Genomic DNA, 16,309 nt, shown 5'->3' with positions numbered 1-16,309 from the left:
TGCGGTGACCCATTAGGCCCTGATCACATCAATACAAGAATTGTTTGAACTATAATATGCTCTCTTCTACTAGTTCTAAAAATTAGCATAAATATACTAGGATTGAACTTATTCTGGTCCCTTACACAGTAATTACTAATTTTTTTTTTCCTCACAGGCTTTCTCGTTCAAAATAAAAGCAACCGAGCGCATAAATACTGGAACTACACACACCCGCACCAGCTACAGCCTTGGCCACTACCTCCTCCTTCCCTCACGTTTCTCTCCCTCCCACCCCTCTCTAATACAAGAGAGGAGAGAGAGGAGAGAGGAGAGAGGAGAGAGGAGAGAGAGAGAGGATGCAAGCGTTTCAATTCCTAGGAAATTAACACCAAGATCTGCGTCTGGGTTAAGATCTCACGGGGTTTACATAAATCCCTCTACTCGACGGTTTCGATCGCCATTGTCTTCTTACCCTACTTGGCATTGGGTGGAATTTGGAGTTTGTTTTCGGCCTATCGGGAGATGGAGGAGAGTCGGGTGTCGAGTTGGGGGATGGTTCGTTCGATCCTCGCGATACTGCAGTGGTGGGCGTTCAACGTCAGCGTCATCATCATGAACAAGTGGATCTTCCAGGTATGATGCTGGAGTTGTAAAACTGGATTCTCGATTCATTTCGTCAATTGGGTAGGCAAATTTTCACCTTTTCCTTTTTTTTTTGTGGAAATCCTGTGGGCATTTTGTTACTGGTAAATAAATCGGAATTAGTGCTAACGGAAAATAACAATCTTGGGTCTAGCAGAATCTGATATTTAGTCTGATTCGTGCTTAGCTGAAACTTAATGTTATCCTTTTGGATTCGCTGACATGTGTTAAGGCAGAATATATTATTTATTATGAGAATATGGTTGATTAGACAAAACATAATGTCTTGGGAGTTTCCTTTACGAGGTGTTGTCTCTACAAGTACTTAGCTTCACTCTTTTGGATATCGTTGGAAGAGTAGATTATTTGGAAGGATATTTGTTTATATAAAGCATAAGCGTGTTAAGTTTTGTTGGAAATCCTTGATATTTAGCCTTGGGAGTGTGCTGTACATTTAGTATGGCATCAAGGTTCTAAGCATGGCCTTCAATATATTTCCTCTTTCTTAATGATGACATTGAAAACTCTCCTCAGAAATGTATGGATGAATTTAGTAACTGGGTTATCTATGAAGTTCCTATATTCTCTTCGCCCGGTTTGATTTCCGGTTAAGGAAAAATCTAGAATAGCTATTTCAATTTCTTACTCTTAAATGTACCTCTAATCTAGAGTAGGGAAACAAGGTGTTTGGTTGTAAACTAGAATACTAGTGTTATAATTATTTTTGATGTGACGTAAAGTTGAGATAAAATTACAAATAAGAAGTGAAAATTGACTCAATACTGATTTGATATGTAAATTTAAATGAAAGTGTTCTTATTTTTTGTAAGTATGCAATGCATACTTAAATAAGAAATAAGATATGTAGATAGTAGGAGAGAAGATAGGTGAGAAAATTGAACCAGAACTTTTGATTTGTGGAATGAGATAGGTGAGTGGTAAGAAAGAGGAAAGAGGATTTTTGACATGTGAAATGACTTTAGTCAAATCAAGGGTACAATTGTAATTGGATTGTATGTAAAATAATTTGATTAGTGTTTCTAATTTGGAATAGAGATACTTTTATGTTTGGTCACAAATCTAGAGTAGTATTTCTTAATCTTAAAAAGGAAATTTCCTAATTAGGAACCAGACAAGTGCTTATAGTGGACAAAGGGTGAAATCCACACCAAATTGTCTTCTAGCTTAATTGATATCTCTACTAATAATGCGATAATCTCCAATATCAGAATTAGAGAAAGGGGAATCTAGAGCCTTTTGAACTAACGAAAGATGCACGCTTGAAGATGAGTTAGTGAAAAGCCATGATGAATTTTAAGATTCATCGAGAAAGGAAATCTACTAAATGTATGTTCTTGGAAATTCTTGTACCTGTGACCATTTTTCTATTTATTAATCAGGATATCTACTTATGTATCTCCCACATCTACATATTTATGTTACTACCTTGAGTCATTATCTCCCTATTTGACAATTTAAGAGTGCTATTTTATTTCTTATGAGTCTTTCAAAATAATTGAACTCTGCTTGATTGTATATTTCATCGCAAATATCTGATTTGTAGTATCATTTCCCATATGGTCCCTTTATCCGTACCTTGAAGTGTGATTGTATACATTGATTAAAAGGAATAACCGGTGTTTAAAACATGAAAAACCGACTAGGAACAACGACTAGAATGTTCCTATTCTTGTGTAGGGATAGGTGGTATCACACCATTTCCTTGTGTGGTGTGTTGATAGAAACTAACCATCCGACCTAATGTTCCTATTCAAAAGATGAATATATCCGGAAATAACTGGTGTTTAAAACATGAAAAAATGACTAGAATGTTCCTAGTCTTGTGTAGGGATAGTTGGTGTCACACCATTTCCTTGTGTAGTGTGTTGATAGAAACTAACCATCTAACCTAATGTTCCTATTCAAAAGATGAACACATCCGGAAATAACCAAGTTTTTGAAAATATGCACAATCATTTGGTGTTCTAGTAAGGCATGCCACTTCCATCCAACTGGTCATCAGCTTACTCTTGGAAACAATCTTTCTGGAAATGAAGATAATATTACGTACATCTTCCCTCCTTGGACCTCATGTAGGCAAAGCCTCATACACTAGGGTACCCTTTTATTTTGTTAGAGATGAGTAAAATCCCTATGTTTAGAGTTTTCATTTTACTCACTGATCTAGGTTAATAGGAGAGATGCACACTGGATGCATTGGTAGTGTAGGTCGCAACAAATAGTTGGTCTTGCTAGAGTTAAACTGGCCACGTGAATCTTAATGTGCCTTTGTCTAGCTTGAATTTCCATTTGGTTGGGAATTTGACACTATAGTATAGTTTCTATAGCTGACACTATGTTTATTTGAAAAAGGCTTGAATAATGACTATAATGTTCACTTCTCTTGGATTAAGAAAAAATTTACATGTAAAATTAATGATGAATAGAAAATATCATCCGATTATTTGTTAAGTACCATTTTTAGAGCATGGTTTCCAGTTTCGGCCGATCCCGATCCCAGCCGAAACTAGCCGGTTTATTTGTTTCGGCTGGGGTTTACCTGATCTGTTTTAGTCAGGATCGGCCGGTTTCGGCCAATCCCGACCGAAACGGGTGGGAACGGGTTAGATCCGACTCGGGGGACATCAATAATTGATGTCCCCACCCCCATCTACCTCTCTCCCTTTTCTCTCTCTCTTTTCTTTCTTTCTCTCTTTCTCATAGGTCTCTTTCTCACTGGCGATTGAGTAGATCTCCGGTGATCTTGACCTTCGGTAACGTTTTTCGACGAAGATTCGACAACCTTGGGTAAGTTTTTTTTTTTTTTCAGTTTTTAATTTATTTTTTCATTGTGCAGCAGCTGCACCTGCAGCAGGTGCTGCTGCGCACCTGCAGCACCAACACCAACACCACTGCTGGTGCTGCAGTGGTAGCAGCACCTGGTGCTGCTGCAGTGGTAGCAGCACCTGGTGCTGCTGCAGCTGATGTTGCTTATGCCTCATAAATTTTAAATTATTTTATATTTTATTTTGATTTTTATTTATGTTTTTTAATTGAAGAGTTAAAATATTAATGGCTCCAAAAGAGAAGTCATATGATACCGACATTGGGTGGCAATATTACAACACTATTGAGTAAGATAAAAGATATGTTAAATGCAATTGGTGTGGAAAAGAAATGAGTGGTGGTGTCAGCCTTTTGAAAGAACATTTAGCTGGAAGACAAGGAAATATAGCAGTTTGCACTCAAGTGTCCTTGGAAGTTAGAAAACAAATGTTGCCAAAGAAGGATAAATAATCTGCACAACAAAAAGAGTCAATGGTTCGTGAAGAATTGATGCATAATCCTATACACATTGATGATGATAACAATGAGCAAAGTGAGGAGGATGAGGAGAGAGAGATGAGAAGGACAATAAAAGATAGCAGAAATATACATAGAGAAGAGAAATGGATGAGAAGAAACACTGGTGGTAACTTTCAGAGGTCTAGATCAGTTAATATACGAGGAGAGAGAAAATATGGGGGGCAGCAATTTTACCTATAAGACTCCTGGTGTTACAGCAGAGTCTGGAAATATTAGACTAATGGATACATATCTTCAGAAAAAAAGAGGTCGTACACAAATTTCCATCAAGACAACTCTCAAAGGAATTAAAAATGCAAAGAAACACATTGGTAGGGCTATCTCTAAATTTTTCTTTTACAATCATATTCCTTTCAATGTAGCTGATAGTCTTTACTATCATACTATGGTGGATGCTATACAATCAGTAGGGCCTGGTGTTCTGCCTCTTAGTTCAAATGATATTGCTACTAAATATCTTGACTCAGAGGTAAATGAACTTCATACTTACATTGAGACATTTAAACAGTATTGAGATGAATTTGGTTATATACTGATGTGTGATGGGTGGAGTATACAAAACAGAAGAAATATAATTAATTTCTTAGTGTACTCTGGCATGAGGACAATATTTTCACATCTGTGGATGCTACTGCTCATTTCAAAAATGTAGATTATATTTGTCAGTTGATGGATGAGGTGGTATAAGAAATCAGTGAAAAAAGAGTAGCCCAAATGGTTACTGATAATGGGGCAAATTATAAAGCTGTTGAAAATTTACTGATGACATACCTCATTTATATTGGATCTCATGTGTTGCACGTTGTATTGATTTAATATTAGAGGATATTGCAAAAGAGCCTAAAATTGACATGGTCATACGTAAAGGTCAGAGGTTAACAAATTTTATATATAACCATGGTTGGATTCTTAATTTATTCAGGCAGATGATTGGTGGTAGGGAGATTGTCATACTCGGGTCATTAGATTTGCCATTCACTTTTTAACCTTAGAGAGTATCATGCGCTACAAGGATAATATTATGCGGATGTTTATATTACAGGAGTTGTCTATACAAATTAAGAATATAAAACGTAAAGATAAATTTTTAGGTGAAACTTTAAAAAATATGGCTCTTGGAAATATATTTTTGGATAATATTACAATTGCCACCATAGTATTTGAGCGTTTTGTCAAAGTATTAAGACTTGTAGACAATGATGACAAGTCAGAGATGGGTTTCTTATATGAGGCAATGGACATAGCAAAATAATCAATAAAAAAAGTGTGGGCCAAAGTTATAGAAAGTGGTGGGAGATGATTGATTTTAGATGGAGCAAACAACTACATAGAGATATACACACTGCTGATAGGCATGCTTTTAAGTTTTAAATTTTAATTTACTAATTTACTTTTATTTATAAATATTTAAAAATTTAAATGTTTACAAATTTTAAATTTTTATAGGGTATTTTCTTAATCCAAGATTTCAATTCTCTAAAAATATCAATAATGATAGTGAAGTCTTGTTGAGGGTTAAGAAGATAATCAGCAAGCTTGAGCTCAATATTCATAAACAAATCCTTTGCGATAAGGAAGTGAGTTATGATTCAATTAAATAATTTTATTATTATTTGTTTCAAGTTTTAACTTTCAATAGAATCAGTATGCAATAAGCTAATAATATATTTCTAATTTCAGATGGAGAGATATAGATTAAGAGCTGGGCAATTTAGTACTGTTAAAGTTGCTGCAACTATATCTCATAATACTAACTAAATGATGGTCTATCTATGGATGGGAGGAGGCACCAAATTTGACGCTAATAGCAAACAAGATTTTAAGTCAAACTGTGTCTTCATCACAATGTGAAAGAATTTGGACTACATTCTCCTTAATCCACACAAAAACACGCAACTGATTAACAATAGAAAGATTGGAGAAGTTAGTTTTTGTTATTATAATATGAGATTAAGGGAGAGAAATTTAAGAAGAAAGACAGAAAATAAACAACTGATTGATTTAAATCATGTTTTTGATGAAGAAGACCCCTTGACTCCATGGATCAGAGAAATATGACAGGTTATTAGATGACAGAGATAACCTATGGTTAGATGAGATATTGGGAGAGACTACGATAAGGACAGAGGTTGGTACGAGTCATTCAATAGCGAAAAATAGTATACCTACTAGTATTAGTCATAGTCCTGATGATACATATGGTGGTGAAATTGTTCCATCTACATTTGTTCAGGAAAGTCAAAGAGGCATAATGATTGAAGACAGAGAAACTGAGGATATATATACATATTAGCGACGTCGTCAGGAGATCCATTTTGGTTCCTATGATTATGGTACATCAAGTATTTATTATTTGGAGTCATCACAAGATTCATATGCTAGTTATTATCCTTAGTATTCTCAGGCACAAGATTCAAATACTGGTTATTATCTTTTTCAGACGTAAATCACACAACAAGATTTATGCAATATGACAAAAATTACTCAGTTCGGTATTCATCAAAGTTTTAAATTTTGAGTAAGTTAATATATTTTTAAAATTTTTAGATTTCATATGTGAGTAATTTTTGTTTTCTTATTTTTTTGTCATTTTTTCTAAATTTTTCTGCATTTTTAAATAATATTTTGAATTTTATATAATTAAAAAATAGTCTGATCCGATACGAACGATACGTATCGTTTTTCTGGACGGTCGATACTGATCCCGATCCCGATACTGGGGACCTTGTTTTAGAGAATGTTGGACTAGTGAATGATGGGATGTCATCATAAAACAATAATTTGAGCATTTTATTTGCTTCTTTATCTTTACTCTAATTTTATGCGGTGATGCAACACCTGTGCATTTTTTGCTAATTGGCTCATTTCCTATTCTCATGACTTGTGCAAGTTGAGTAAGTTTGTCTGTTTCTCATCAAAACTAGTAGAAGCTTTAGGTTTATAAATGGCTTCATTGAATTAAATGGCATTCTAATGCACGAGGCTCTCATTTATCTGAGTTCTAGATTGGGAAGATGTACAACTTTACCTCATTTTTTAGAAGGCCGTCACCAAAAGCTTGAATTCATGATATCTTGGATGCAAGGGGCAAGACATGCCTTGACGCCATCAATGGCTTTATTGGATTCAAAATGATAAGTATGTTATCTTATATTGCTAACATATTATGATTGAGCTGTTGTATTCTTGTTGAGGAAATACTTGTTCGTACTCTTCAAATATTATATGATCTTTTGCATTTTACATTATTGAACATATTGAAGATCTTAATGGAAATAGGTCATGATAAAACTAGGAAGCAGCCTAATAGGACAAAAGGTGTTTTAGCATCTCGATTGTGGGGTTATAAAATAATGAAAACCATACTCTTGATAATGTTTTGTGTTTAACAGATAGTCAATAAAGTGGTCTATATAATTTCTGTTCATTTTTCGTAATAACTTGTTCATACCTACCTGTCCCAGATAGGCCATGACTAGCATAATGGTTCATACTTTATCAGATAAAATATAGTTGGAAAGATATCTTTCTTCATTACAATGATGCAACTTCATGTACATATGCTTGATAGTCATAGTTGATATTTAAATGCAGAAACTGGATTTCAAGTTTCCGCTGACAGTATCATGCATCCACTTCATATGCTCTGCTGTTGGAGCTTACATTGCCATAAGATTGCTTAAGATTAAACCTTTAATTGAAGTTGACCCTGAAGATCATTGGAGAAGGATTTTTCCTATGTCATTTGTGTTCTGCATCAACATTGTGTTGGGAAATGTGAGCTTGCGTTACATTCCAGTCTCTTTCATGCAAACTATAAAATCATTTACTCCTGCAACAACAGGTTGGTAAACATCAGTATCAATGTGCAATTTTATTGTTGTTAGATTCTCTATAAGTTTTGGATTTGCATTTGATGTTCGGTACATTCTGATGTCTTCTTTCCAAAACAGTTGTCCTGCAGTGGTTAGTCTGGAGGAAATATTTTGAATGGCGCATATGGACTTCTCTGATACCCATTGTTGGGGGAATACTTCTAACGTCAATGACAGAACTTAGCTTCAATGTATTTGGATTTTGTGCTGCCTTATTTGGCTGTCTAGCGACATCTACAAAGACTATTCTCGCAGAGTCCCTTCTTCATGGATATAAATTTGACAGGTACAGTATCTTCTACTGTTATGGTGATTGATGATTGCATTTGAATTATTAGATATTAAAAGCTACTTTACATTATCTTTTTTCATCTTATGCCATCATTGCTATCATTGCCATTGTAACCATGGACCTCAATTAATATCATAGTTAAATCTAGCAGTAAAGTAGATTATACATAAAATTGGTTTACTATGTATATCATGTTTCCATTTCCCATTTGAAGGATCCTTTTTTTCCTTTTTTTTTTTTTTTTTGGAAGGAAAGGTCACTCAGGACCCAGTTATATTGAAACATAACAGTAAAACCATAGGGATTGGCTGAAATGGATCGAGATCAGCCCTAGCTGATCCCGATCTTGGCCAAAACCTACCCGTTGGCTGGTTTCGGCTGATACCCAATCCGTTTCGGACAGTTTTGGCTGATATCCGATCCATTTCGGACAGTATTGGCTAATCCCGCTTGAAATCGGTGGGATCCGACCCCACCACTCCATCTGCCTCTCTTTCGCTCTTTTCTTTCTTTCTCTCTTTTTTTCTCTTTTTCTCTTCTTTCTCACTTCTTCCATCGGCGACCAGGTAAATCTTCGGGGATCTCGACCTTGACCTCTGGCGACCTCGGATGAGTTTTTTTATTATTTTTTTCAGTTTTTAATTTCTCTCATCCTCTCTCTTTTTCTTTTCCCCTACACCGAGTAAATTCGACGATCTTTACTATTGTTGCTACGGTGAAGCAGCAGACCAGTTGTTAAGAGCCTGAGAGAGAGAGAGAGAGAGAGAGAGAGAGAGAGAGAGAGAGAGAGAGAGAGAGAGAGAGAGAGAGAGAGAGAGAAGGGAAAAAGAGAGGGAGGAAGAAGTAAAGAAAAAATAGTAACCTTATCTATGTAAGTAATTTTTGAGTAAGTTTTGAATTTTAAGAGGAGGGGAGAGAGAGTTTGATACTCATTAAAATTTTAAATTTTAAGTAAGTTAATATATTTTTTAAGTTTTTAGGCTTCATATGTGAGTAATTTTTATTTTCTTATTTTCCTCTCATTTTTTCTAAATTTCTAAAAACCATTCTGTAGTTTTAAATAATATTTATAATTTTATATAATTAAAAAATAGTCCAATTCGATACGAACGGTTGATACAACCGATACTGCCGATACGTATTATTTTTCTGGACGGCTAGTATCAATTTCGATATTTGAAACCTTGAGTAAAATAACCTTGTTTTTCTTAACACCAACATCACACTAGGACATTCCTTACTAAAAGGAGTCCCATCAACGAACAAAAACTACAACTAGATCAAACCATAAAAAATAGCAGAATCACAACATCCAGGAGTCACTAATGGGACACTCCTATATAGAAAACCCAGAAAGTTTACCACCTACAAGATGACAACACAGATAAACCAGCACAAACTGATTACAACATCATGAACACAAAACGCCATAGGTTTGACCCAAAATATCATCCAGACACAACCAAAGGATAGAAGTCCATCAATCATCATCCAGAATCACCAAGCTGCCTTCCTGCAGCAGCTTTCGTGCTTTGCTACTGATCTCTTTTCCTTGAATACCTGCCCAGGATAGAAATATGGCTTAATGAGTATTTAGATTTATCATGAAACATTCTTCTATTCATCTCAAGCCAAATAGCCCAAAATAACCCCGCACACTAACTATACCACAATTTCCTGCTCTTCTGCTTCACAACATAGGATTTCTATTAAAACAGGTCAGTGACATACTGTAGTTACTGCTATATTCAAAAACCTTCTTTGTCCACTGGTAAATATGCTGCACATACCCACACTTTAAAAAGAAAATGTCTAATAGATTTCTCCCTGCCACAAAATACACAACCTTTATTACTACCAGACCACCCTCTTCTAGACATGTTATCTTTGGTTAGGATGCGATTATTATATGCCAACCAAAGAAAAACTTTGATTTTTGAAGGATCTTTTATCTTCCAAAAACCAGGCAACACCTGAGGGCTTCTCCCTATTATTAAGGAACTTATAGAGTGATTTCCCAGTGAAGATGCCACCATCTCCACTTGGCCTTATCCTTCTCCGACACATCCTGTCCTACAGCTCACATAATTCACCAGATTTGAAGGTTCTTGTTGCCACTTACTTTCTCAAGTATCATACTCTAGGTAGCTGCTAAAATATTTCCCTTGTCTTCTGATTTGGAAATCGGTTACTGTGCTCATGTTTCAAATTTCTTACTCTTAAGGTGAATATATGTTCTCATAACACCCTCAGCACCTAAGCTCTGGTAAACACAGAATAAAATGTTGATGGATTAACTATGTGGTATGCATTTTGTGTAGGACTGTGATATTGACCGGGGCAGTATTTGACTTGCTTTACATATGGTTTCCATGTGAGAACTTTGAGTGCTTTAAGTTAGAAATCCTGAAATAGGATACCAACATTTAGCTGTACCATAACAATTCAATCTTAGTAAATTTTGTTGAAAACTCTAATAGGAGAAATCAACAAAGAAATCTCATGTTGATGATCTAGTGTTCATATGTAGAGAAAGAAAAACAATTTTTTTCTGTGGTCTTATAAATTAGTCTTCTTAAATTCAGAGAAACTTTAATTTCAGAAAAGTGGGCACAAAATATTCTTTTATTTGGAACGGGAATGAGGATATACAATTTTGTGAGATATTTTCTAATTTATCATTGGAATAAAGACCTAGTGCCTCTTCTGTTGCATTTGTCCATAAATTGAAGAGTCTACAGCAGTTACTACGAGATGGTTGAGTATGGAACTATTGAGATTGCCTCATGTAAGATTGAAGCTACTGGGGCTTCTTTTGCTATGTTTATGTAATTTGCGCTTCTGTTTTGTAGTATTAACACAGTATACTACATGGCGCCCTTTGCAACCATGATACTTGCAGTACCAGCTGTTTTACTTGAAGGGCAGGGAGTCATCAATTGGTTCTACACACATGAATCCATCTTTCCATCGCTGTTCATCATTTTCAGCTCAGGAATATTGGCCTTTTGTCTCAATTTCTCCATCTTCTATGTCATACACTCAACCACTGCTGTAACTTTCAATGTCGCGGGAAACCTCAAAGTGAGTTCAGCTAATCATTTATTTCATGATTCCATTTACGTGCTTACAGATGATATATAAACATATCTGTCACAGGTCGCAGTTGCGGTGCTGGTCTCATGGCTTGTCTTTCGAAATCCAATTTCCTCTATGAATGCTTTCGGCTGTGCAGTGACTCTGCTGGGCTGCACTTTCTATGGCTATGTTAGGCACATGATATCCCAGCAACCTGCTGTCCCCGGAACAGCTAGAACTCCAAGCACTCCCCAGGGTAGAATGGAGATGATCCCTCTTGTAAGCGATAAACAGGGAACTATTTAGTGATGCAAAGATACCTATTTGCAGAAAATCTTGCTACCTGAAAGTAGCTCTATCTTCCTGGAAGCTGAATCCCGTAGGTGATTAGTTATTGCAGGCATATTATTTGATAATTTGGTACACCTTGGGCTGCTGCATGTATCAAAGGGCTTCCTGAATTAAACAACCTGCTATGTAATTGTTATGCTTCATCCAGAATCATGGGTTGTATGGCTATTGTTACTGTGGTTATATATTGTGAAATTTCAGCTGACAATCTTACTTGTCACTACATCACCAGTCTTCTTTTGTCTGTTATCTTGGATGAAATAGATATTGAGTGGCATGCAGATTAAGCCTATAAAATCTAGAGATGAATGCATATTATTACTCATCGGCTTGATAATAATGTCCTAAAATATTTAAAGATCTATTTAAAAACTAAACTAAATTATGATAATTTTGTAGACAACAGCACGCCCGGTGGGACTCGAACCCACAATCGCTTGATTAGAAGTCAAGCGCCTTATCCATTAGGCCACGGGCGCATTCGTAGTATCGTATATTAATATAAGAATTTTTGTGATCATATGAAAAGAATGCAGAAAAAGGGAAAAGGGAGCACATCGAGACCACACTCCTAAGAGCCCATCTCCACTGACCACGTCTCCCTTCGTCGATCCACCGCCACTCATTCACCCAATGACTCCCCTATCACAAAGATAACCCACCCACCACTAAACCCCTTCCACGTGTCAACTCACACACCACCACAATCCCCTCCACTTATCCTCTCATGCAACCTCTATACCTCCTCTCTATCACTCCCCATCACTCCCCATCACTCCCCCTCTCGCCTCTCCTCTCTCCCTCTTAAACCCAAAAACTAACACTCTCCTCTCCTCTTCATCACCATGGCGGCCGCAGCTACCACAACCCTATCCCTCACCACCACCTTCTCCCACCGCCGCCACGCCGCCCCATCGGCGGCGTCGTCCCTCCGCGCCGCCCTCCCCCGCGCCAGCAGCCTCTTCGGCCTCTCCACCGGGCGGGGCCGCGTGCTCGCCATGGCAGCGTACAACGTGAAGCTGATCACCCCGGAGGGCGAGGTGGAGTTCCAGTGCCCCGACGACGTCTACATCCTCGACCAGGCCGAGGAGGAGGGGATCAGCTTACCCTACTCGTGCCGCGCCGGCTCCTGCTCCTCCTGCGCCGGCAAAGTGGTCATCGGCGAGGTCGACCAGTCCGACGCCAGCTTCCTCGACGACGACCAGCTCGAGGCGGGCTTCGTCCTCACGTGCGCCGCGTACCCCACGTCCGACGTCGTCATCGAGACCCACAAGGAGGAGGCCCTCACCAGCTAAAGATGGAGCTAACTGATTAATTATTAATTACTTTTACAAGCTTTGGTTGGTTAATAAGCTTTTGCAAGTCGTGGTCGCACGTATTTTGGTGGCAGTCTTTCTTCTTTCCATTTTGAGTTGTGAGTGTCTAGATTTGTTGTCGTAGTTGGGAGTTAGCGATGAGTACGTATGATTGCTGCAATGATGAGATGAGATGAGATGAGCTAGTACTACTGCTACTACTCTACATATGTATTACTACTTGTCACTATTGCGTCAATTTATTTGGAGATTTGTGTTATAATTTTAAAAACAAGAACCCAAAATTTGGTTCGCCCTGATGATTTGTTTCTTTTTTTTATTCTCTGTGCTTAATATCTCTCTCAAATCCGGATCAGATCTGTGAAATTGTAGTGAAATACGCCGAAGATATTGTTTTACACCTCCTAGTTTCCAAAGATCCCAACCTCATTTAGTCTGTAAGTTAGACAAGTCACTTTTAATTATGAGCTGAAACAAATTAATTTTAAGAAATTGTAGTGACCTATTTATCCAATCCAATGCTGACTTTCTCCTTTTAGCAATTTTTTAGCAACGGGTTGTATAATGAGAGTAGGGAAGAGAAAATTGAATCAAAAGAATATATATATATTTATGTATGTATGTATGTATGTGTGTATGTATGTATGTAGGTATGTATATATATAATAGTACTCCTAAGGTAACTATAAAATTTTAATACAACATTCAAGATAATATTTATTAGAAGGTACATGACTCTAAGAATCACACACTACTCTAAGAGATGATATTTACTAGGGCCTTTGATTTACTTTAGAGACTCAACCATTCACCCCAAAACTTAGCCATCTAAGATTTATATCAATTCATCACTAGAAAACACATAGCCTGACTCACCTGCTTCCTACAAGCTTCTTGATGTTCAAGCCATAAGTTGCTCAACTTATCGTCAAAGTCTTTAAAGTTTAGTGTGTCTTTCATCTTTCAAGTCTCACATTTGGATGTTATGCTCTCTACCTCCTCTTCTCTGGTGCCACCCTAGTATAAGATTTTCCATGAGAAGATAATATATAATCACATTGACAAATAAGAAAGATAGCCTGTTACGAACCGGCTTGATCTGATGGCTTGATCTGATTTGTAACGGTTCTGGACTAGTTTGAGGATGTGACTTTCAAAGGGAATTCCGATTGATCTAGCTGTTGGATCTTGCTGAATTTTGAATGTTGCCGCCCTTGAAGAGAGCTTTCCAATGAATCTAAGATCGTAGGGTTTGGATGGCTAGATCTTAAGATATCGGCCGAATAGTGATCAAAGGTCGGATGAACCCTAGCTTGTTAGCCCTTCAATAGCTAGATAGGTGCTAGAATATTCTTTTGAGTAAAATAGAAGAAGTTACTATAGAAGTGAGAGATTATGAGTTAGAGGAAGCCAACAAGGACTTGGGCGGTGGAAGGAAGGAGGTGGGAGATGGCGTCAATGGGTAGAGCAAGAAAGAGAAAAATAAGGGCAACAATACCGTTCCAATTACAGGTTAACTCCAATTAGGGTTTCCTTAACATATTTATAGAGGCTCACCCTTGGGACCTAACAACTAACTTAAAATCCTAACAAACCAATAATTTTTACTGCGATGCGTTCAAACGCGCCCGATCACGTTCGAGTGCGTAGATACCGTTCTCTATCGTTGTGAACATGTGCAGGTGTTTGAACGATCGCGTTCGAAGGCCGTTCGAAAGACAAATCATGTTCTCTATTTTTGTGAACGCATGCAGGCGTTCGTATGGCCCGTTCGAACGCGGTCCTTGTGCCCTTTGGCAAAAATCTTTTATTCTTTAAGCAAAAATTAAACTAGATAAATAGGCTTATCCCAATGAACCTAATATTGCAAGTGGAGCCAATATGACCTAGTAGTATCACTCCACCATGCTTTCATTCACCTTGCCCTCAAGGTGTCAAATCTAGATAGCGGTCCATGAAGTCGGATTCGGGCATCCAAGTCGCCTCGTCCACTGTGTGTCCGCACCACTCCACCAAAATCTCGGTCACCCACTCATCCTGGACTCGAGTGTGTCGTCTGGCTAGGATCCGAACTAGAATAGGGATTCGGTTCGGCTTCTGACTCATCTAGATCAACCCTTATTGGCTCAAGTGGAACAACTCCAATCAATTCGGCAAAGGGAACTCGAGCCTTAAGGCTTGAGACATGAAAAACCGGATGTATTAGTGCCTCCTCAGGTAAGTTTGGATGGTACACCACAGGTCCAATCCTCTCAGTCACCTAATAAGGTCCATAGAATTTTGAAGCCAACTTTTGATTAAGAATGGGTCTAACTGAGCTTTGTCGATATGGTTGGAGCTTAATATAGATTCAATCCCCAATCAAGAAGGACCTCTCTTGGTGTCATTGGTCATAAACTTGCTTCATTCAGTTCTAGGCAGCCGGTAGGTGCATCTTGAGTCTTCTCAATACCTCATCACGATCTCGCAAAACTGCATCCACCTTAGTTTGGTCAGCTCAGGCCAATGGCAGGTATGTGTGCAAGGTCGGAGGCAAGTGACCATAGACGGTCTCGAACGAAGTCATGTCAATGGCCGAGTGGAAGGTCGTGTTGTAGGACCATTCTACCCATGGCAAACAAGACAGCCATTGCCACAATCGCTCGCCGACAAAGCACCGCAAGTATTGATCTAGGCATCGGTTCAGCACCTTAAAATGGCCATCCGTTTGAGGGTGATAGGTTGAACTCATACAAAAGGTAGTCTCTTGGAAAGCAAATAATTCCTACCAAAATTGACTCACAAATATAGAATGACGATATGAAACAATCAACTTTGGCATATCATGCATCTTGGCCATGTCACGCACATAAACCTCCACACCTTTTTCACTATGTAGGGATGTGCTAAGGCTGAAAAATATGCATACTTGCTGAGGCGATCCACCACTACTATGATCAGCAAATGACCTTTAGCCTTGGGTAGATCGTCAATGAAGTCCATGGTGACGTCCTCCCAAATCTTCATTGGAATTGGAAGCAGTTGTAGCAAGCTGGTGGGTTTAGCTGATTTCGTCTTCGCTCTTTGACACACCTCGCAAGTCTTGACGAAGGCTTGTATATCCTTCTTCATTCCAACCCATGTGCAACTCTGGCTCAGCTGTTTATCGATGCGCAACACCCCCTCATGTCCAACTATAGGGGTGTCATGAAAGGGGCACACCAACTCCATGTGCAAGCGACGATCAGCTGGAACAATTACCTTGCCTTGGTCCACTAAGAGTTCGTTCTTCACCACAACTCCTTACATACAGCTAGGATTACAGCAAGGTCGGCCCACATCCTCATGTCCGGATCCTTCTTGTAGGCCTCCCATAGATGCCAACTTGGCTAGATTCGGTCCCATTTTTGTACATAAACTTGTAGTCG

General features: G+C 38.1%; 2 protein-coding genes and 1 non-coding gene across 3 annotated transcripts; 2 read left to right on the top strand and 1 right to left on the bottom strand.

Annotated features, from left to right (window-relative positions):
- The first annotated feature begins 207 nt into the window (after positions 1–207).
- On the top strand, positions 208–11,809 carry LOC140772283 (UDP-galactose transporter 1-like). Its single transcript, XM_073114271.1, has 5 exons — positions 208–615; positions 7,585–7,834; positions 7,944–8,151; positions 11,010–11,241; positions 11,317–11,809. Exons 1-5 carry the CDS (start codon positions 505–507, stop codon positions 11,539–11,541), a joined length of 1,026 nt encoding a protein of 341 aa, XP_072970372.1. The 5' UTR covers positions 208–504; the 3' UTR covers positions 11,542–11,809.
- A 183-nt stretch (positions 11,810–11,992) lies between these two features.
- TRNAR-UCU (transfer RNA arginine (anticodon UCU)) lies at positions 11,993–12,065 on the bottom strand. The gene has a single exon. It is a non-coding gene; the product is annotated as a tRNA-Arg (tRNA).
- A 278-nt stretch (positions 12,066–12,343) lies between these two features.
- LOC140771935 (ferredoxin-like) lies at positions 12,344–13,201 on the top strand. The gene has a single exon (XM_073113778.1). It carries the CDS (start codon positions 12,432–12,434, stop codon positions 12,879–12,881), a length of 450 nt encoding a protein of 149 aa, XP_072969879.1. The 5' UTR covers positions 12,344–12,431; the 3' UTR covers positions 12,882–13,201.
- The last annotated feature ends 3,108 nt before the right edge of the window (positions 13,202–16,309 follow it).

This window comes from Typha angustifolia, chromosome 12 (assembly GCF_048772165.1).
Source record: "Typha angustifolia cultivar Huaian chromosome 12, ASM4877216v1, whole genome shotgun sequence".
In the NCBI taxonomy this organism is placed as follows: Eukaryota; Viridiplantae; Streptophyta; class Magnoliopsida; order Poales; family Typhaceae; genus Typha; species Typha angustifolia.
Note: the sequence above shows the minus strand (reverse complement) of the source record. Positions and strands in the feature narration are given on the sequence as shown.

Coding starts and splice junctions, on each gene's coding strand:
- LOC140772283 (XM_073114271.1), top strand. CDS start 505: ATGGAGGAGAGTCGGGTGTCGAGTTGGGGGATGGTTCGTTCGATCCTC. Junction 616..7,584: donor TGAACAAGTGGATCTTCCAG/GTATGATGCTGG, acceptor ATTTAAATGCAG/AAACTGGATTTCAAGTTTCC. Junction 8,152..11,009: donor CATGGATATAAATTTGACAG/GTACAGTATCTT, acceptor TCTGTTTTGTAG/TATTAACACAGTATACTACA.
- LOC140771935 (XM_073113778.1), top strand. CDS start 12,432: ATGGCGGCCGCAGCTACCACAACCCTATCCCTCACCACCACCTTCTCC.